This window comes from Phragmites australis, chromosome 19 (genome assembly GCF_958298935.1).
Source record: "Phragmites australis chromosome 19, lpPhrAust1.1, whole genome shotgun sequence".
Taxonomy (NCBI): domain Eukaryota; kingdom Viridiplantae; phylum Streptophyta; class Magnoliopsida; order Poales; family Poaceae; genus Phragmites; species Phragmites australis.
Window position 1 is genome coordinate 25,682,576 of NC_084939.1, and position 19,958 is coordinate 25,702,533.

The 19,958-nt window shown below is 40.5% G+C and overlaps 3 protein-coding genes across 7 annotated transcripts; 1 reads left to right on the forward strand and 2 right to left on the reverse strand.

The window, feature by feature from the left end:
- Window positions 1–3,247: 3,247 nt before the first annotated feature.
- LOC133900369 (CBL-interacting protein kinase 32-like) lies at window positions 3,248–8,313 on the forward strand. 3 transcript variants are annotated; one of them, XM_062341478.1, is made up of 15 exons: window positions 3,248–3,479; window positions 4,313–4,563; window positions 4,765–4,827; window positions 5,006–5,077; window positions 5,218–5,325; window positions 5,406–5,486; window positions 5,666–5,719; window positions 5,803–5,928; window positions 6,009–6,098; window positions 6,612–6,734; window positions 6,831–6,941; window positions 7,267–7,380; window positions 7,512–7,568; window positions 7,659–7,733; window positions 7,967–8,313. In XM_062341478.1, exons 2-15 carry the CDS (start codon window positions 4,393–4,395, stop codon window positions 8,042–8,044), a joined length of 1,323 nt encoding a protein of 440 aa, XP_062197462.1. In that variant the 5' UTR covers window positions 3,248–3,479; window positions 4,313–4,392; the 3' UTR covers window positions 8,045–8,313. The 3 variants fall into 3 exon arrangements, with proteins under 3 accessions (XP_062197462.1, XP_062197461.1, XP_062197460.1); XM_062341477.1 differs by having other exon boundaries at window positions 4,332–4,563; XM_062341476.1 differs by having other exon boundaries at window positions 3,249–3,479; window positions 4,327–4,563.
- A 64-nt stretch (window positions 8,314–8,377) lies between these two features.
- On the reverse strand, window positions 8,378–11,134 carry LOC133900370 (uncharacterized). 2 transcript variants are annotated; one of them, XM_062341480.1, is made up of 4 exons: window positions 11,049–11,134; window positions 9,548–9,786; window positions 9,071–9,440; window positions 8,378–8,572 (listed from the first exon to the last, which is right to left on the reverse strand). In XM_062341480.1, exons 2-4 carry the CDS (start codon window positions 9,630–9,632, stop codon window positions 8,491–8,493), a joined length of 537 nt encoding a protein of 178 aa, XP_062197464.1. In that variant the 5' UTR covers window positions 9,633–9,786; window positions 11,049–11,134; the 3' UTR covers window positions 8,378–8,490. The 2 variants fall into 2 exon arrangements, with proteins under 2 accessions (XP_062197464.1, XP_062197463.1); XM_062341479.1 differs by lacking the exon at window positions 11,049–11,134 and having other exon boundaries at window positions 9,548–9,920.
- Window positions 11,135–14,927: 3,793 nt separating this feature from the next.
- On the reverse strand, window positions 14,928–19,497 carry LOC133900368 (protein ZINC INDUCED FACILITATOR-LIKE 1-like). Of its 2 annotated transcripts, none has more exons than XM_062341475.1 (17): window positions 19,143–19,497; window positions 18,871–18,911; window positions 18,698–18,758; window positions 18,469–18,571; window positions 18,246–18,348; window positions 18,071–18,124; window positions 17,910–17,972; window positions 17,788–17,837; window positions 17,629–17,704; window positions 16,990–17,160; window positions 16,817–16,904; window positions 16,587–16,672; window positions 16,363–16,470; window positions 16,116–16,160; window positions 15,926–16,014; window positions 15,575–15,618; window positions 14,928–15,373 (listed from the first exon to the last, which is right to left on the reverse strand). In XM_062341475.1, the coding sequence occupies exons 1-17, from the start codon at window positions 19,294–19,296 to the stop codon at window positions 15,276–15,278; spliced, it is 1,434 nt and encodes a 477-aa protein (XP_062197459.1). In that variant the 5' UTR covers window positions 19,297–19,497; the 3' UTR covers window positions 14,928–15,275. The 2 variants fall into 2 exon arrangements, 1 of the variants encoding a protein (XP_062197459.1); XR_009906526.1 differs by having other exon boundaries at window positions 15,355–15,373; window positions 15,877–16,014.
- Window positions 19,498–19,958: the final 461 nt, after the last annotated feature.

Sequence of the window (19,958 nt, forward strand, 5' to 3'; positions counted from 1 at the left end):
CGCCTTCTGCTTCGCTCGCCACGCGGTGTGGTAATTGATAAGCATGCCAGTCTTAGTGTGCACCTCCCCCATAATCGATTTTGGCGACAAACAAATTTCTGTGCCAATAAGCGTGATGAGGAGTTGGGCTACGAACCTCGCATCAACGGCGTGGCTCACATTCCTAATAGCCTCTTCGCTGCATGTATGTGGGGTGTGTCTACTGATCACAAAATAGTTCTCATATTTCGGCTGATGTGCTCGTACGAAGTAAGGGCAATTCGGGTGCTTCGTACACCTGACCTCATACTCCGTAGGGTTAGACCGGGCGCACTTGTGGTCCCTTCTTGTTATTACAGCATAGTTGCTAATAAAGTGGATGACCTCCCCTCTGTTACAAAACTATTGCCCGACCTGAATGTCGCTATTCTGGTATCCCCAGTTAGATAAGGTGTTATACTCAACGACGACACACTCCAGGAGCCCAGTACCACGAAAGTACTGGATCGCCGGGACCGGGTCATCATTGTCAGCAGCTTCTTCATCCCCGCTACCACCGTCTTCATTATCCATGCATCCTGCATCGACCTCACCAGGGTCCACTCTACCTCCCTCTCTACTGGAACTGCCCTCCCCGACATGCCCTCCATCCTCTTCATGCATCACCTGCTGGCTTGAGCCTTCCACAGTGGTTACTGCATCACCTTGCACCAGTCGTGACACTATGTTTATGTACACCGCTATATCAAAGTTCTCCTCCAATGCCTTGCGTGAGTACAAAGCCCATGCGTTGTTCCTACTCATCTCGAACAACGTATGGACAACGACCGAGCTATTTGGAACAAGCCGCGGCCGTACACCCTCTAAGACAACAGTATGGGACTGCTGGTTCACACGCAAAAGACGCATAATATGTGATTTCAGGCCATCTAGATCAATAGGTACCTCAACCGAACTCTCTATGTGCTGGCAGTTCTGAATTGTTACAAGTCTCCCGTGCAAAACTGTGGGACGTTCTCCATAATAAATATGGAAAATCATACCGTATCTCCTAAATAAATATACATGTAATAAATAATAAGTACAAAAATAATACTAATTAAATAGTACAATATACAACTAATACGCATCTTTGTTGCTACTGGACACTATCTTCTATGGTTCTACCAAACCTAAGTGATTAAACTAATTAATCAAGTTAATTGATTAATTATATTACTTTAATAAAACTAATTACCTAAATTAAATCACGTAAATTCATGTTACTATATTAAGTAAAGAATCTAATCACACTTACTAATAAAAATTATATAACCCAACTAAATCATTAATTTAAATACTCTAATTTACCAAAATAATATAATTAATCAAATGTACTTGAATGAATTTAACAATATACTGACGAAATGACTAATATACTTCTGAACGAACTAAGAAAAATCTAATTACAATTACTAATTAACTACGTAATCTAAAAACTTACCTTAAGGAAATTGAGCGCGGCTGCTGCTCGCGTCGATCCTCTCCGGTTGCCCCCTCTGCTCGAGCTGCTTCTCCTAGCGTTGCTCCGCTGCTGCTCTCTTCTCTCCACTGCTGCTCTCTTTTCTTCTCCCTTCTCTCCACTGCTGCTCTCTTCTCTTCTCCCTTCTCTCCTTTGCTGCTCTCTTCTCTTCTCCCTTCTCTCTTCTGCGAGCCAGAGCTTTTTATTAAGCGCAAAAGCAGCATCCCGCTGGCACGTACACACCGAAAACATCGACAGGACGTGAAAGTGACATGATGCACTGAATTCGGCAACTGTGGGTGCCGAATTCGGCAACTGAGGTGCCGAATACTACCATTAGCTATTATACATCGTTAGCAGGATATACCTACCACTGCCAAGTTTCAGATTAGATTGTGGCAAGCTGCGCCCTTGTGGCTAATTGCGGATACTATTTATCACTCCGAGTATCTTCAGAAGTGTAGATAGCTGTTATCTATAAAAAATTATATATGTCACTAATAAATAATATTATACATCTTAAAAAATAGACAACATTATAGACAATGTTGCTAAAAGTCTAATGATATCGTTGTCTACGAAATCGATGTAGACTTACGTACAATAAACTATAATTTATTATATTAAATAAGTAGTATATCTATTAACTACTTTCTCTGATTATAAATGTATGTTGTTTTAGGTTTCTCAATTATTCTCTAAATATAAATCATTCTCGAACTTATATACACTTTTTTTCTTTTTCATTCCCTTCTTGTCTTTGTTCAATAAATATTACCACTCTCACAAATGAATGAGTTATCTTTTTAATACAGAATAAATAAAAGACAATAAGATCATTTGATCTACTTTCTTAATTCTTGTACACAAATTTAAAATAATCTATATTTACAATAAAAAGAGTACTGGCTAATATTTTCTCTCTCTTCACCGACTCTCCCCTCCACATATGAAAAAAATGACGTGGACACATATCTAGCTAGTATAGCTAACATGGATGGTGAGAGAGACCTTTCAAAACTCATATATTTGACGGAGAACTTTCAGTATTAGTTGTACGGGATCAGGAGCATTGTGTGTCTTTTGCTGTACCGCACTGTTTTGCTGCTTCTGTAGCAGTCTGATCTGGGCCGTCACATGTTGATCAGACGGTGGAGATTCAGCTTAACGCAGAGGATCCGCGTCCGCGGCTGGCATGCGGTACATGTGCCACAGTGGATCCGTACCGTCACGGTCGGTGCACAAGATCCGCCGATCTCGATCGCAATCCGGGATCAATCATGCAGCATGCTGGTACAGCAGTACGAGATGGTGTGGACTCTGCCCCCTGTGGATCCCACCTCCGACAGCAGCTCCTTTTTCTAGCTTGGAGCTTGTGAATTTCGATTTCAGAATCTCCTCGTGAATAGACTTTTTTTTAATAAATTTTAGGATGAAATTCTCTATTTTTCTTTATGAATCTCTTCGAATAGAAACGGTTGAATATAGAAAAATAAAATAAAAACGTAAAAACGAATTTCCATTCAGAATCCTCTTGTGGAAGGATTTTTTTTATAAATTTTAGAATGAGATTTTTTTATTTTTTTCTTTACAAATCTCTTTGAATTGAAACGATTAGAGATAAAAAAAATAAAAATATAGAAAATAATTAAGAAAGAAACAAAATAAAAAGAAAATGGTTTGAGACCATCTAAGTCCGTATAGGTGGACTTGGACTATTCCAACACGTCCTTAGTCTCCTCCCTTCCCCACCTGTCACTTCATCTTCCCTCGTTCATACACATGCTCTGCTGCTGCCACTGTATAGCTAGGCCCTGCAGCTAACTACATCACAATCGCAGCACGAAGGCCACCAAGTTCTCTCCTGTTTCAGCTGCCTCCTGCTTCCTGACCCCAGCAGCCATTTCTTGAGATCTTTTTCATCACCAGCCACCAGGAGAGGAGAGGGCAAAGGGCATCTACTCTGCATTTCCTGGTTTGATCTAAGTGAGAGCTACCTGTAAGTTCTGCCGCCTCTTCTCTTCCTTGTTTTATCTGCATCTACTCTACCATATGTATTAAAAGTTGTTTGGTGTTTTGTATGAACCAAAAGCTAAAGGCTTATGCTGAATATCTAAAGTAGAGTTACTTCTGATCTTTGTGGGCACTCTTAGATTTTATGCATGCCTTGAGCTTCGGCAACCTCCATTGCTCCTCCTTGTTCTTGGTTTCTTCTCTTCTACTCCTTCCTCATCTTCTTTCTTTCCTGTTTGAGAGCCCTAAAAGTTTCATGTTCTTGGGTTGCCCAGTTGATGGAATATGCCCAATATTCAATGGCTTCTTTGCAGGCTCCATGTGGCTAATTGAGATATATTATGTCCAGATACCAAATCCTCTTTGACTCCCAGTTGATTATTCATGTTCTATGTGAGGGGAAAAAAGAACCAGTTTTTGGATTTCACAAGAACCAGTTTCATATCATAGAAGAACTAGTTGATTATTCATGTTCACCGATTTTTTAACTTGCTTGGGATGTTCACCAGTCCTGGATTTGCATGTGGGCACGTTCTGTACCCTATTATAAGATGGGAAAAATGCAAAAATCCCCCAAAAGTCATTTGGATTTTGACTTTCCTCCCAAAAGTTGTTTTGTTGTAAAAAACCTCCTAAGGTTTGGTTCAATTAGATGCATTCGCATATCATTTTTTGTTTCATATCATAGATGAACAATTGCCGAATGCATCTAATTGAACTCGTGTGATGACTGATGTTTAGTAGACTTAAGAACTTCATCCAGCAAAAAAAGTGTCAGCATATTATCTTTTCCTTGATGACCTGTAACAATCTGGGTAGAGTTTTCCACACAGGACAGTGAAACAATTTGACTGCGCGTGGAAGCTTCCCGAGGCTCCAAAGGGGGAACAAGGCAGGGGATGAGTACAACCAAGGTGAAGAGACGTGTGGGGAAGTATGAGCTCGGCCGAACCATAGGCGAAGGCACATTCGCAAAGGTCAGGTTTGCGAAGGACACTGAGACCGGAGAGCCGGTAGCCATTAAAATCCTGGATAAGGAGAAGGTTCTCAAGCACAAGATGGTCGAGCAGGTCATTGTCAAATATACACTTTGAATTATTGCAGCATTTCTAATGTTTGGTGATATTTCACATCTAGTAGATTATGTCCCCGTCCTTCAGATTCTCTCCCTCCTTTAGTGTCTTCACTTTTAAATGGCCAGTGGGCTTGCAACTTTGTTCAGAGTTCAATTAGTAATGTTGCTGACGAAAAAATTACATGGTCGAATGCAGATTAAACGAGAGATTTCGACGATGAAGTTGATTAAGCATCCTAATGTTGTCCGCATATATGAGGTAATCGAAAAAGTCCTTATTCCTTTGTTGATATTCCAGTTGATCTTAGGAAGTTGTTGATCAGAAAAGATCCAAGTCAAAATTTTCGGACGTACGTGATCATTTAGCACGTCTATTTTCCTTCCATTTGGAGCGATCGCTGATCTTCGACAAAATCAACGTTTTCATTAATCTTCAGGTGATGGGAAGTAAAACAAAAATCTACATTGTGTTGGAGTACGCAACCGGCGGCGAGCTCTTTGACACAATTGTAAGAGAGATGCTACATTGTCCATTCCAATATATGTAGTCTCTGCTATGCCCACCGCCTTACTGTTTCAGCGTCCACAAAGTTCAATCTATTGTTGACAAATTTTCATTAACGGATAATCTTTTTAATCCTCATCATAGGTTAACTATGGTCGAATGAGGGAAGATGAGGCAAGGAGATACTTCCAACAATTAATCAACGCAGTTGATTATTGTCATAGCAGGGGCGTGTACCACCGGGATTTAAAAGTGAGCTCATTTTCTTTGCCTGCTTTTCCCTGTCATTAATAAGAACTCCATTTCAGAATCTAAACTAAAAATACTTGCAGCCAGAAAATTTACTGCTTGATTCATACGGAAATCTGAAGGTCTCTGACTTTGGGCTGAGCGCGCTGTCTCAGCAAATCAAGGTAATGACTTCTTGTTATGCCTCTAAGTTAGTATCGAGTACTTGGGTATCGACAGGTTAAAAGTTCACACTTGGTGCATTAACAAATAATCATACCTCCTTGATGTTTGAACATTTATCATAACCCTCAACATATTTTTAAGTATGTTCCTTGTCTCTCTCTCTCTTTTTCTTGTTCAGGATGATGGGTTGCTGCACACAACTTGTGGGACTCCAAACTATGTCGCACCAGAGGTATGCCAGAAAAATGAATAAATGGAACCCACATTTGGTTTAGGAATATCATGATTTAAATATTTCAATCACCTTCGTCATAGGTCCTTGAAGATCAAGGCTATGACGGTGCAATGGCAGATTTGTGGTCATGTGGAGTTATCCTGTTTGTTCTGCTAGCAGGGTATTTGCCTTTTGAGGACTCTAATCTTATGACGTTGTATAAGAAAGTGAGCATTGCACGGATTTCAGATCACTGCTGTTGTCTTGCTCATTCATGTTTTTGACTTTTTCCTGCTATTCCTGGCAGATATCAAATGCAGAATTTACATTTCCACCATGGACGTCTTTTCCTGCCAAGAGGTTGTTAACAAGAATTCTTGATCCAAATCCAATGACGGTATGCCAGATCACAAGAGCTGCTTGGAAAAATACTAACGCAACAGAATTTCTTAAAAATAATTGAATAGAACGGATTCGTACTCACCATACAATGTATCCGTTAGTAGGCTAGTAGACCACCTGATGTCACTGATATTCATCAAGAAAATGATGTTCCAATTGCTACAGCGGTTGTCTTGTAACTCACATTGACACTCATTTTAGAAGTTCCTAATGTACTTACTAGTACGCACCTAGGCACTGATAGATGTTGTTGAGAAAAAAAAAACCTAGTTCAGTTGCTTCGAGAAAAGTATAGAAGCACCATCCATTCATTTTTCCTACACCAAAAAACGTGCATAATTTCAAAATAAAACCCTTTGTGTGAGGAAAGAATTGTGAAGGGGGAAGAGTTGACACTGGATTGTGGTTCATCATGAGGATGTTCTGAGTTTGGTTTCTAGAAGAATGAGCCTTCATTATTTTATCTTTCTCCATAACATTAGGCTCATGTTTTGATAAACCATGGCAGAGAATAACAATCCCAGAAATACTAGAGGATGGGTGGTTCAAAAAGGGCTACAAGCGCCCAGAGTTTGACGAAAAATATGACACAACATTGGATGATGTGGATGCTGTCTTCAATGATTCAGAAGTGAGTAAATGGCACATTTTTGTTTTTTAATTCATGCAGAATGTCATAGATTTCACTTACTAATTAGTTTTACTACTGTTATTTGACCTCATTCAGGAGCACCACGTGACAGAAAAGAAAGAAGAAGAACCAGCAGCTCTGAATGCATTTCAACTAATTTCAATGTCAGCAGGCCTAAACCTTGGAAACTTATTCGACTCAGAGCAGGTATTGTATGTTCCTGATTCCTCTGTATTAACCTAGAACACTGAAACTGCAATGTGTGATAGCTAGCTTAAGTCATCATTTTCTAAGTATATTGCCTCATGACTATGATATGCACTTGAATTTCGTCTGAATTCAGCTAGTGAAGGTCAAGTCAATCACACATTTGTAATGCATGTTAAAATCTATCGTTCTATATGCCTCTAGGATTAGAACATTCGTTCTGAAATTATACATTTACTCTCAAGTTAGATTTTCTATCAACATACTGTTATCATGCTATGATTACGAAAGTTTATTCTTCTATACTTTGTACTTTATTTTTCAGGAATTCAAAAGAGAAACTAGATTCACATCAAAATGTCCACCCAAAGAAATTGTCCGCAAGATTGAGGAAGCTGCCAAACCTCTAGGATTTGACGTTCAGAAGAAAAATTACAAGGTTCCTTTCCACAAACTCATTAATAACTGACTGTTTGAATTTCTTTAGTTAAGGCCCGACTTCTCAATAATGTATGCAAACTTCAAATCAATCTTTCTGCATGCTGAAGTTCCCTTTTATTGTTTGACCAGTTGAGGCTCGAGAAGGTAAAAGCAGGGAGGAAGGGAAACCTCAATGTTGCTACCGAGGTAATGCAGGAAAAAAAAAAAAAATACTGAACTGCAATCTGCTTTAAGTAAACTTCTTCCGCCTAACTTTTATTATGCATTTTCATCCAGATACTGCAAGTTGCACCCTCCCTTCATATGGTAGAAGTCCGAAAAGCAAAAGGCGACACGCTGGAATTTCATAAGGTAACTACCATACATACAAGGATCATGCCAATAAAAGAAACATATGTATTCATGGACTATGATTCAGAAGCTGTCATTAGTTGGAGAAGTGGTTTAATTCCTATCCATACGTTTCCGATCATCAGCAGTTTGGATTCACTTAGTTACTGAATTTTGTAATTTTTGTTTTGTTCTTCTAGCACCTTTTCTTTGAACAATATATACTTAAATGTGTAAGCTGTAATTTTATGCAGTTCTACAAGAACCTTTCGAAGACCTTAAAGGACGTTGTCTGGAAATCTGACGATCTGCAAATGCAACCTGCTTCTTAGCACAACCTCGGGAAAGGATATTTGTGTCCCATTCTTCCAAGTAGAATGCATTTTCATAGTCTGGATTTGCAAATTTATTCACTGCATTTTGTAAGTACTGGTGGGTGGCCTTTAAAGATGTGCTCGCCCTCCACCATTGTTGTAAATGCTGCATTCAGTAGGTTTTGTGAGTATGTGAGTATTGTAAATCCATATCACCATATGCCTATGAGTCATGTGGAAACACTATGATCAGAGTCTGCGAAATGTAGCTATGCATTTTCTTGCTACCTTGCCCCATTGTCCAGTACTGAACCAGAAGAGCTTAAGCTATTTTTACCCAATAAAAATCCAGCAAATCAATTGGGAACTCATATTGGTCATCATTTCATTTCCCGTTTACACTGTAAATCATGCAGTTACTTGCTTGCTTTTTACATTTCTCTGGCTGGGTGTCTCGGTGAGTTTCAGAGGATTGTACAGCAGATGTCGCTCCGGTGAGAGTGAGATCCATGACTCCCCTCGTCGTCCATCATATGCTGCCTTCGTCTACACAACGACACAAGAACATCATATGCTATCAGATTCAGATACAAATCATGCATTGTTTCAGATCGCGTTTGATGCATGAGTGCACTGTTACTGGCTTACTACTAACGTTACTGAACTTTCGACACCCAATGCAATGCAAGTATGTGTACGTGCAAATACACATTCATGGAGTACCGTCGTCTAACTTGGCGGCCGATTTGCAAGATCCGAAACGCAAGAAGCCAGCGACAGACGCGATATCCGTTTTTCAGGAGCGACGGTACCGGCGTTTTCGCTTGCAACTGATCGGTGCATATAACTCAATATCGCTAACGACAACTAAGCCTAACCGATTAAGTAAAAGCAACAGCCTATCAATACCCAGTGATTATTACGACCCTATGATTAGGTAATAATCTAGTCTAATTTACCTGGCAATCGAGAAGAAGGTGACGAATGCAATGCAAGAAAGTAGAAAAGAAATGCCAAGATCGAAGAAGCTTGGGACCGACTCACTTTGCCATCATGACCTTTGCGAACTCGGTGTAGTTGATCTGCCCGTCGCCGTCGACGTCTGCCTCGCGGAGCATCTCGGCGAGCTCGTAGTCGGAGAGGCGCTCCCCGAGGTTCTCCAGGACGTGGCGCAGCTCGTCGCGGGAGATGAAACCGTTCTGGTCCTGGTCGAAGACGCGGAAGGCCTCGCGGAGCTCGTCGTCGGCGCCGGCGTCTCGCATCTTGCGGGCGAGGAGGGTGAGGAACTCGTGGAAGTCTATGGCGCCGCTGCCGTCGGCGTCCACCTCGTCGACCATGTCCTGCAGCTCCGCCTCCGTGGGGCTCTGCCCCAGCGAACGCATCACCGTCCCGAGCTCCTTGGTCGTGATCGTCCCTGCCATGTTTTTTCTTTTTAATTTGCATCAATCGATTGCTGCATTTGCATGCATGCATGCGCGCGCAATTCATTGGTGAACAATGCAATGGCAAAGCACAAGGTACCGTCGCCATCTTTGTCGAAGAGGCTGAAGGCCTCCCGGAACTCGTCGATCTGCTCCTTGGACAGCTGCTGCTCCACCTCATCCATTCTTCTCTCAATTCAATCGGTTGATCTCTTGTGATCCCGTTGGAGATGCCGCATGATCGGTTGATGCACCCGCAACCATGGATCGATGGAATTCGATCGGCAGGGAGGACCACCGATTTCTCTTAATAGCTTGCTGTTCTTGCTCTTGTGTTGGCTAAACTTAGGAGCCGAGGGCACATTATATACTTGGTCACGTACGTAATTTGCATGCACGTAGTGTCGCGAACATTCGGAGCTTGGCATCAACGCAGCAGGGAGGGACAGCAAACGCTTCAGGGGTGTGCAGAGGAGCAAGCTGCTCTGCTCTGCTCGTCAACACGAGTTTTTCATGTAAAAAAGAGCCTTACTTTCTATGGAATTTCACCAAATAAAAAAGGCTCGACATTTTTCTAATGCTCTGTCTTTCCTTGTAAAGAGAGAATATGTGCCAACTGATATTTAATTTTCGGCCAAAACACATATATACATGTGGATGTGGGCGGCTGCCAACTTTTCCAAAACGAACAAAGCTGGCATCAGATCACCGACCACACTCTACAAAGACTGTCGTCCTTCCGGTCTTCCAGTATGCGCTCGTATCAGTGAGCCATAATCACAGCCAATAGTATGCTCGATAACATTGCTGTTGACTAGCAGCATCTCACAATTGGATGCCAGGTGCAAGTGTGGCATACCTAAGCTAAGCATGCAGCATGTACTCAATAAAGGAGTTACTGACCAATTAAAATTGCCCTTCTAGCTCAGCACCAACTAGGCTGCGAGCTTTTTATGCAGGAAACAGTTTTTTTTGCTTCAAGACCAGACTTTTGGCTAGCCAAGCCAACATCCAGCTGAATTATCAGTGAAAAAATGGCATTTTGGTCAAGGAGAATATTTAGCGAACCGAGCAGAACTACCATCCAGGACGTGCATAACCTTATCTTCTATATCGCACACAATGCCAGCCAGCCGATCAAAATTTCTGACCATCCTCGAACAGAGGATCATAGAAACCAACACAAATGACAGCAAAACTGGGATACACACTACTGGATACATAAATCTTCTTGTTGGATGGTGCAACCAAAAACATCTATGGCTCAACAGATGGAATTTGTAATTCTTTCAAATCTTTCTGGCCCTGCTCATTCAAACAGTCGATGTCATGTGCTTGACTCTTTACAAGCAACAAAACCGTGTAGGAAAAATGATACAGACACAAAAGACGACAAGTGAAAAGAACAGCCATCTTAACGGGGGCCCTCAAATCGGTTAATTTATAATACCATCATAAGAAAATGAAAGAAAATAATGCAATAATACTACCTGATGAACAAAGAGAAGATGTGGGGACAAATCTTCAGGTGCATTAAATAAAATCTGAAAGCGCTATTATTTGCAACCGTGTGAGCATAAATTAAGGTGAGAAAAACATACCATGAAGTACAGGAAGGGGGGAAACGATGATATATTGGTAAAGCTGAAAAGAACACATTGTCGATCGTCAGGACATATCATTTGTGCGGGTATTATTACCCAAGGGGTAGCGCTAAGCAGCTAGCTACCAACAAATGAATATATGCAATGCTAAACTATGACTTGGGAGTACTACGTTGCTCTAGAATACATGCAAGAGATGACAAGCATGAAGTAACAGAGTGTCTGAGAAACAGAGGGCAATGTACGTCTCTGTTTCTGTGTGCATCAGGTCAGACCATATAATAACTAAGATGCGTGTCAGCGCTGATGGATGTTGTCGATCACCAGACTGCAGAGTCAAAGTCAGAATCGATCATGGCCTCTCATGCACGCACCTACCAAGCTACCTGATCGATGCATGCAAGGAAAGGATCGGTCGATAAGTGTGTGAGACAACGTGAAATGTGCCGCTCGATCGATCGTCTCGTCATCAACTCGATCGATCCATCGCCATCTCGATCCACATACGCATGCATGTATCGCTTGTTGGAGGATGAAAGATGAGTTCTAAAAGAAACATGAGACCCAGAAACATCTAGGGAAGTATCTAGAGTGTTTGTTTAATTATGCCATCTGCCTATAAACTATATATTATGCTGTACGTGAAACTTGCTCGTCACCCCTGACGTTGCATCTTGAATGGGACATTATTTGGTTTGATCAGAGAAACCTCCCTACATAGAACAGCTAAACAAGTTTGTTAGACCACAGATGTTATCTTTCATGCCACTCCGAATTCTAAATATAAGTCCACTTAGTCGCTTCAAGTTTTCTGCAAACGTACGTTTCATCTTGTTATCTCCGAAAAAAAAAAGTTTCATCTTGTTATATATTGCCGTGGCCTGTTAGCCGTTTTTAAGGCATTGGTGGCATTGCCTGTTTTTTAGTACAAGGTAACATATATTACCCACGTACTCCACACTCATATAAAGAGATTAGAAGGCTCGAGATCTCCGGTGCGCGGAAATACATAGTACCACTAAACAGACGTGTGTACCCTACTGAAGAATAAATCTCCGGTGAGACACTGGATTTGATCCTAGGGATCGAACCGAGCGGGTGGGGCGAGCAACGTCGCACCCAATCACAAAGCTACGCGCTGGCATTGCTGTTAACTAGGTTCATCGAGTAAGTCAAATGTCATTAAGTTTTTTCTATTTAATCTCTTCTCTACTATATAAAATAAGAGTTGGTTCTTACGTTATCTTTTTCACTACTCTCCTCCTATCTAATAAAAAACCATAAATTTAAATAATTTATCAACTTTTGCTATCACCCTCCTCCTACAGCCCTCCCGCTTCGCTACTATCTATGAATATAGGACCGATTTTACTAATAAAAATAAATTAAAAAAATTAGAAAAAAAAATTAACGGATAATCTCCTCTTTTTTATCCAAAATCAAACTGCGACATCGCTCTCAATGTATTCGTTTTGTGACAATCTCATAACGTATTCACATCTTTATACTTGAATTTATATTAATTACCACATTTAATATTTATATTTTTATTTCTGTTGTAACGCACGTATACCTAAGTATTATTCAGAAGAAAGTGGAGATTAGCTGGGCTCGCTCCTCTTCGACGACACGACGGAAGTTGCCGCAGGACGGGCTCTGAAAGTTTTCCCTCTGGGCCGCACAGTTTCTGATCCGACTGTGCTCCTTCCCCATATGGTTGCCCGGGGCGAGCACGGCGGTGTACGGAGACGTCTCGATGCTAATGGCGCATTCGACTCGCGGCAAGTCGTCGGCGGCCGTTGGGTCGGATCAGCAGCACCAATGAATGCTTCAGCCTTGAGGGTACGATACCAACCGCTCACTTCCTTGTTCAATCGAGTTTAATTAATCTACGCTTCACGACGCCGGTTCAATCTTTGAGAGTCGAATAAATGGACGAATTCGATTCAGCAACAATTCAAATCTGCAGTTTTTGTTCGCTTTGTGCTGTGAAACCGCCACTTTCCGGTTTGTTCTCATGAGCTCTGCTTCTCTCCCGTGGCTCGTATTTGAAGGATTGAGAAAGGTGGTCAGAGAGGTGATAGACGTCTTATCACTTTATTTTGAAATGGATAATTTTGTTTTTTTATCACTAATGTATCTTAAAAACTAATAGTGTAAGTAAAATTGAAAAGAATCAAGTTGCTAAGAAAATATTCAGAAAAACGCATGGCTCTTTTAGATGTAAATGAATCCTAATTTATATTAAAACTCATTTCATAGGTCATCACCATAAAAGATAGCAACTTGAGGAAAGCAACCTTCGAAGTAAAGAAAAAAATCACCGGATCACCAGTACAAAAAATTCTTCAAGTTGATGATTTAAAGGCAAGAGAATTCAAGATTCACTTATATACATATGTATATGAATTTTATATCTCTAGCAACAAAAATAACAACTTTCGAAAGTGAAAATTTTTTAGCTCAACAACAAGAACGAAAATACAACAAAAAAAGGAGAAACTTGTAAACTTACAAGGGAACCGATAGAGGGAAACTAGAAGGAGGTGAATACAAGCACAAAAGTAAACACAAATTTCATTGGTTGCAGAGATCAAATCTATTTTAAACAGATTACAAAGATTTTTTCTCACATAGCTCTCACCTAATACATAGGTTAAGTACTCATCTTCCTCTGCTCTAAAATCCTAACACACAACTCTTGTATGAAAGACTCAAGGGGCTCAAGTGGCTGGTTCAAAAGGCTCAACTAGCCTTCCCCTCTATTTATAGCTTATGTTCTTTGACCTCTAAGTTTTCTAATTTTTTTCTCAAAATATCTCTCTGTTGTAGTATACTCTTACATACCACCGATAGTATTTTGATCTATTTTCTCCTCCATCTATCAGACGATCAAAGCACATTCATAACTTAGCTTCGCCTCAACGCAAACTTCGCGATAATGCTACGTGCACTTCTATCATTCCCACGATTTTGAGACCAAGCCGTGAAACCCTTTGCACGCTTCTCAAAGTGACTCACTGCCACTTACTTGACTTCGAGCAAGCCTTCCGATGTCGGCATGTGTATTCCATCTGGCGATCTTGACTGTCGGCAAGTTTCTCCCGCTCCCGATTCCTCGAGTCGCCTTATCACTTGCACCAGCATTCCTTCGCTTGACTTTGTCAACACACCGTCTCCATCAATCTTTCATGCTTTGCTTGACCTCCACGTGTACAACTAGGATTACTCTTGACTCCGCCCGGCCTACTCGATCGTCCAACACCAAGTACCCTGCTTGGCTTCGATCGTCTCGCCGTCGGCCACCAAGTTGCATCATCACCTGCACAATATAAGACAAACAAACACATATCTCCAACTCTATTATGGGTTAGTCAAAATTAAAATCCTTTGTTGATCAGCACATCACAAACAAATCGTGTACGCCGGATACACATTTCCTGAGTGCCAGACCATCCGGCATGCTCAACCTCTCCAGACTTGTTCTGCAACCTCTTTGCAGGAAATACTCCAGTGAAGCATCCGACGTGTACTGCTTGAGGGCCGGATCATCTGACGAGTATAAGTCACAAAGAACCAATTTTCAGCTTCTTTGCAAAAAATACTCCGACGTGTATGCTGCCCAAGCACCAGATCATCCGGCGGGTACACTAACTTTTGCTTTTGAGTTGAAAATGCTCCGACATGAATCATATTTGAACACCGGACCTTCCGACGTATTCAGTTTCTAGAACGCCAGACCATCCGACATGTACAATTTTCCTGAACTCAGAGATAAACACGCAGACTCTATTTTTCTCTGCAACTTTGGTTAGTCATGATTATAATTACAATACATCTATATACATTTACAATCTAAAAACATCAGATCAAATCAACACACTTATCAATCGCTCATCGTATATAAACCTAGATATATTTTCATTTGGTTTCACAGTATTACACAGACCGACACTCCATAAAATCATCTAACAAGGACAACAAACCATTCCAACAGTGCGATAACCCAATTGCCCTAGTGATTACATAGCTTACTTGATTGCACGGGTCCATGCGCTCCAACTAGAAGAACAGCATCAACATCTGACTCCACACTGAATTGCCATTGCACAAGCGACTGTGTTTCAGTCTTCTATATGCACTGCGATCATGCTATGCCATCTTCTAGCACTAAGAGATATACTAGTTCATTTTTGTCCTCTGGAGACACTACCTCTATATGTTTTATTTGTACTGTTGAGGAACTGCCAGGAAAGGCTTGAAGGTCAGAATGAGCCCAATGACCTCAGTCAGATTCAGTAGCAGAAACACCATCTGGTCACCTGCTCATAAAAGAATATGTGCGTCAGTTAAAAACACAATTCAAATCGACATCACTACAAAAAAGCTCCAAGGGCCAAGCTAATCGTATTAAGGTCATAATCTAGCTATTTCTTATATACAGCAATTTAGCAAACACCTGTGCTTTAACTATCACTGTAGTAAACAACGCAATTTATATAGTTCCAGAACTCCATATTTACCTGGAAAGAACGCCTCATGTTGGCGCTTTTGTGCCCACGAGAATCTGCAATCAGAGGCATTTCAACAGTGACTCTTTTTTCAAAACGCATGTACACACTTGTTAGAATTGGTTCATGCTTTCATGCTCATCAGGCAAGAACAATCGCTAAGCTAGGAGGAATTAACAGATAAACTACAAATATTCTAATCACTGCAATTATATCATATGAACCATAAGAGAGATGTTTGTTCATGGCTCACAAATACACTATTCAATCATGGCAGTTGATATTGAGAAAAAAATCCTAGCAGCTTGGCTCACTTTTTTCTTCTAACCCATGAGAGCGGTAGACAGCCCTGTTTATACTTACATAATGCCTGCCCCAGCTGGAGCGGCAGCCTTGAACAAGGACATTGCTGTTGTAGCTATTCCATTTGCAGCACCCCTTTGCTCTTGTGGCTATAAATAGGATCCAGTTAAAATATTAGATTTATTTGACATTTATTTTTGTTAGGTTATTGGACAATAATCGGTTGAACTGAGATAAATTGGGCATGTACCACAGCATTGTTTTGCAGAAGAGAAGTGCCAGTAATTATAGTTATCTGATCAACATACTCAAAGGTTAGTACCATCAAAGATGAATATTTGAATAAAGCACAAAGCCATAAACTAAAATAACCAGCATATCTTTTCTTCTAAATTTCTGATTCTATACAATGTCGAACGTATTTAACCATTTACAGTGGTAAGTGGTGAAATATTTTATGGGCTGAATCGCAGAGCTATAACACCGTAAGTACTTACAGCAAGCATACTTTTGATCATTGCTGCACTATAGAGAGCCACACCAAGTCTTAGTCCTGATAAGTGTGTCATAAAGGGATAGGCAACAATTATTGGTATAGATAGTACCTGCAATGCTTAAGGTCAACTGATAAGAATTAAAAACATTTTTTTTTACTGAAAAAGGACAAAAATCAGTGATGAGTAAATTGCAAAGTCAAAAAATTGTGACATTAGTAACTCACTGCTGCAATGCGGGTTGAGTGGATAGGTCCAAGGATTTTATCAACCGAACGATAAACAAAGAGTTGATATACTAGAAGACTGGCACCTACAGTATAATAAAAGATAAGTATTGACTTTCCTTAATTGCATTTGGTACAGCATAACCATAAAACACAAACATCGTACAATTAAATGGCTGCCTAAGATTCTCTAAAGTTCTCGGGAAAGCAGTTGGTTGAACTATAATTACCTGCGACTGCGAGAACTTGTCCAACATCTTTAGATGAAAAGCTAAGCCCGCCATATTTTCTATTACTTACAGTCCACAGAGAAAATATCTGACGTTGAATTGTAACAAATAATGTTTAGAACCATTGCATTTCAATGTAGCAGATCAGATGTTATGACGTCGGTAAATGTTACCTCACTATATGCAGTGTCATGAAGGGAGAAGACACAATATGTGAGAATGGATGACATCAATGGCCAGTTTTTCAATAAACTCTTCTTAGGTAATTCTGTACTTTCTTGAGTTGTGGAACCTTCAGCTGTTTCAACTGCCCTCTCAAGGCCTTTGTGCTTATGTAGGGTCTCCTGTTTAGTTACTTGGTAAATTACAAGTAAAAAATAACAATAGAAGTAAGCTCACATGTAAGTTCAAAATAAACTAGCAGAGAATTTTGTTTATTTTAAGGTAGGATAGGATATTCAAATGGATCATGCAGTTAATTTGAATATATGTCTTGGCTCTTTTAGTACTCCAACAAGACATCTATGTTCTTTTTTTTTTTCTGACCAAGGGTGGTTCTTTCACACCCCCGGCTAAATTAGGATTAACCCAACCACCAAAGTCCTTTCCCTTTTTGCTCTTCTCTTTTTTCTTTAGGAACAAATCCTGTGATTTCTTTTTGGCTTGAGAATGAATCCCCGCTCTTTCTGGGTTTAATTAGGACATATTTATGTATACATAAATCATAAAAGACATACAAAAAGCTCTTTGGGATAACATTAAAACATATAAACTAGTAGCATACATATACACATAGAGTATATCATACTTACCGGGAGCCATGCACAGCTTATGAAGACCAAGGCAGCGAAAAGTGATATACATAGACATGGTAGAAGATATGGGAACCTGCATGATTTTGGTTAAGCAGAGAAAATAAACAAAAATCTGTCTTAGTGTTAAAAGAATTCAATTTCAGGCGAAAAGTATACCTCCCAAAAGCTGATTTCTCATGAAACAGATGTGGATATTGTTTGACAGGCTGGTAATAATAATGACACAAAAGATGAGAAATCATACAAATGTTTCACAAATTATAATCTTTGTGAGGTACCTGTGCTAGGTAGCCCCCAATTGCTGGACCAATTATAACACCCATTCCCCATGCTGTGCTAACCTAAATTTGGCGAAATGGATCAAACAGAGTTCATGATATGTAATAGTTATGGCATATGCGTAATTGTGAAGTGTTTTACATGTAGAATTGGAACTTACAATTGATAGACCCAAAGCTTGCTGTTCAGCTCGACAAACTTCAATAGAGTAAGCCTGTAGTCTCAAGCAACAAGTAATTATTGACTAGGCATTTGCTATAATTAGAACAGTGACCGATAGTGACATCATTCCATTATTTGTCCTTTGCAATTGTCACTATTACATATCAAAATACCTTTATTGGTGCAAGGAATCCATTTAGAGCACCAAGAAGCAACCTTGTAGTAATAGCCATCCAATATTTCACAGTAAATCCAAACAAAGTGTTGAATATAATGCTGAAATATAGATTTAGTAATGGGTTAGCAATCAGATAGTAACGGGAACAGGATACTATTTAACTTTCATGAATACATTTTGATCACATTTAGTGAAAGAAAGAAACGATGAGTACATACACCGAAAATAATGAAATTGCAATCACAGGCTTTCGTCCGATACGATCTGCAACCATACCCCAAAAAACTGAGGCAAAACCTCTGCCGATCATATATGATGCACCTAAAGGATAGGAACACAAATATTACATGGACCAGGTACGCACTGAATATTGATGTATTAATTTTGGGTGAAGGAAATATGCATGGATTTTGTTTCTCATTGACGCTTGGGTGTGACAAATCTTACCGAGAAACCCAGCATAGAATCCAATGTCTTCTTCTCTTTGAGCAACATGCAGGTCTCTTATCTGTTTTACAAATCAGCATTTTTATTTGCAAGAAATCAAATCAGCATTGTAACAGCCAAAAAACAGATTACAGAGAAAGAAAATATGCTTATAGAATGCCATGGCAGCTTACCATGAAGTACAAAAACGGGAACAAGGAGGTTATTGGCAGAGCTGGAAAAAAAAAGATAAGATGGGTCGTATTTAGAAATAAGTAGAATTAGTATTATATTTCAGAACAGGAATACTCCATTATCTATATATATCTGGCACAAGCAGTCGTGAGGGAAGCAAGAATATCCAAATCCAACAAGAATTGGAGTAGAAAAAGACCAGGAGATCGATTAACAAATCAATAATCAAGCAGCACGCTGATTTGCATAATCGACGTATATTCATACGTACACGATGCGAACGTGGTGGTCCCAACGAAGAGCAGCTCCTTGTACGGAACGCCCTGGTGGCTCTCCTTCCTCCGCTCCACGGCGCAGCCGGGGCAGCCGTCATAGTACACCTTGGCCGGCTTTGGCGCCGACGGCGGCGGCGCCTCCTCCCCCATTTCAGCTTCGCGGGGACGCGATCGAGTCGAAGGTGACGCGCGGCGGCGTAGGTGCGCGCGCAGGACGTGATGTCAGAACTCAGAAGAGAGGAAGGGGAGGAGAAGAGGCGGCGGGGCAGGAGCCATGCATTGGAGTGTCAGCCGATGAGCTGAGCCGTGGAAGGAAAGTTGAAGGCTGTGGCAGCGGCGTTGCATTGAAGCTGGTCCCTCGGTAGTCGGTATATGGAGGATTTTTTTAATATTATTTTTTTACAGATATTGTGAAAATAATATCGAAAATAAGGAAATTCTAAAATTAATAGCTGTTTGTTTTTGCCAAACCGTTGAACAAACAAGTATTAAGGTTTGGTGTGATGTGGCACCGGTAGAAGGTTTGGGGTGCTGAAAACAGTTTTGAGATAATTTTCGCTAAACGGTTTGACGAAAATTAGTTGTCATTAAACCGTACAGCGAAAATTGTATTTTTATCAAACGAGAGGCTGAAAAATCCGGCCCCCTATCCCCTCACCCATGCGTTCGCATGGCTGTGCCTGCTCGTCACATTTTAGTCATGAGCAGAGATGGAGCGCACCAGCAAAAGAGAGGAGAAGAGAGAAAAGGAAGGGAGGAGGAAGAAGGAAGAAGGAAGAAGGGAGAAGGGAGAAGGAGGAAGAAGAAGAATA

Coding starts and splice junctions, on each gene's coding strand:
- LOC133900369 (XM_062341478.1), top strand. CDS start 4,393: ATGAGTACAACCAAGGTGAAGAGACGTGTGGGGAAGTATGAGCTCGGC. Junction 6,099..6,611: donor TTGATCCAAATCCAATGACG/GTATGCCAGATC, acceptor AAACCATGGCAG/AGAATAACAATCCCAGAAAT. Junction 6,735..6,830: donor CTGTCTTCAATGATTCAGAA/GTGAGTAAATGG, acceptor GACCTCATTCAG/GAGCACCACGTGACAGAAAA.
- LOC133900370 (XM_062341480.1), bottom strand. CDS start 9,632: ATGGATGAGGTGGAGCAGCAGCTGTCCAAGGAGCAGATCGACGAGTTC. Junction 9,441..9,547: donor CTTCGACAAAGATGGCGACG/GTACCTTGTGCT, acceptor AAAACATGGCAG/GGACGATCACGACCAAGGAG. Junction 8,573..9,070: donor GCAAAGGTCATGATGGCAAA/GTGAGTCGGTCC, acceptor GTCGTTGTGTAG/ACGAAGGCAGCATATGATGG.
- LOC133900368 (XM_062341475.1), bottom strand. CDS start 19,296: ATGGGGGAGGAGGCGCCGCCGCCGTCGGCGCCAAAGCCGGCCAAGGTG. Junction 17,838..17,909: donor TTGGGGGCTACCTAGCACAG/GTACCTCACAAA, acceptor TATTATTACCAG/CCTGTCAAACAATATCCACA. Junction 16,471..16,586: donor ACTCAACCCGCATTGCAGCA/GTGAGTTACTAA, acceptor TAAGCATTGCAG/GTACTATCTATACCAATAAT.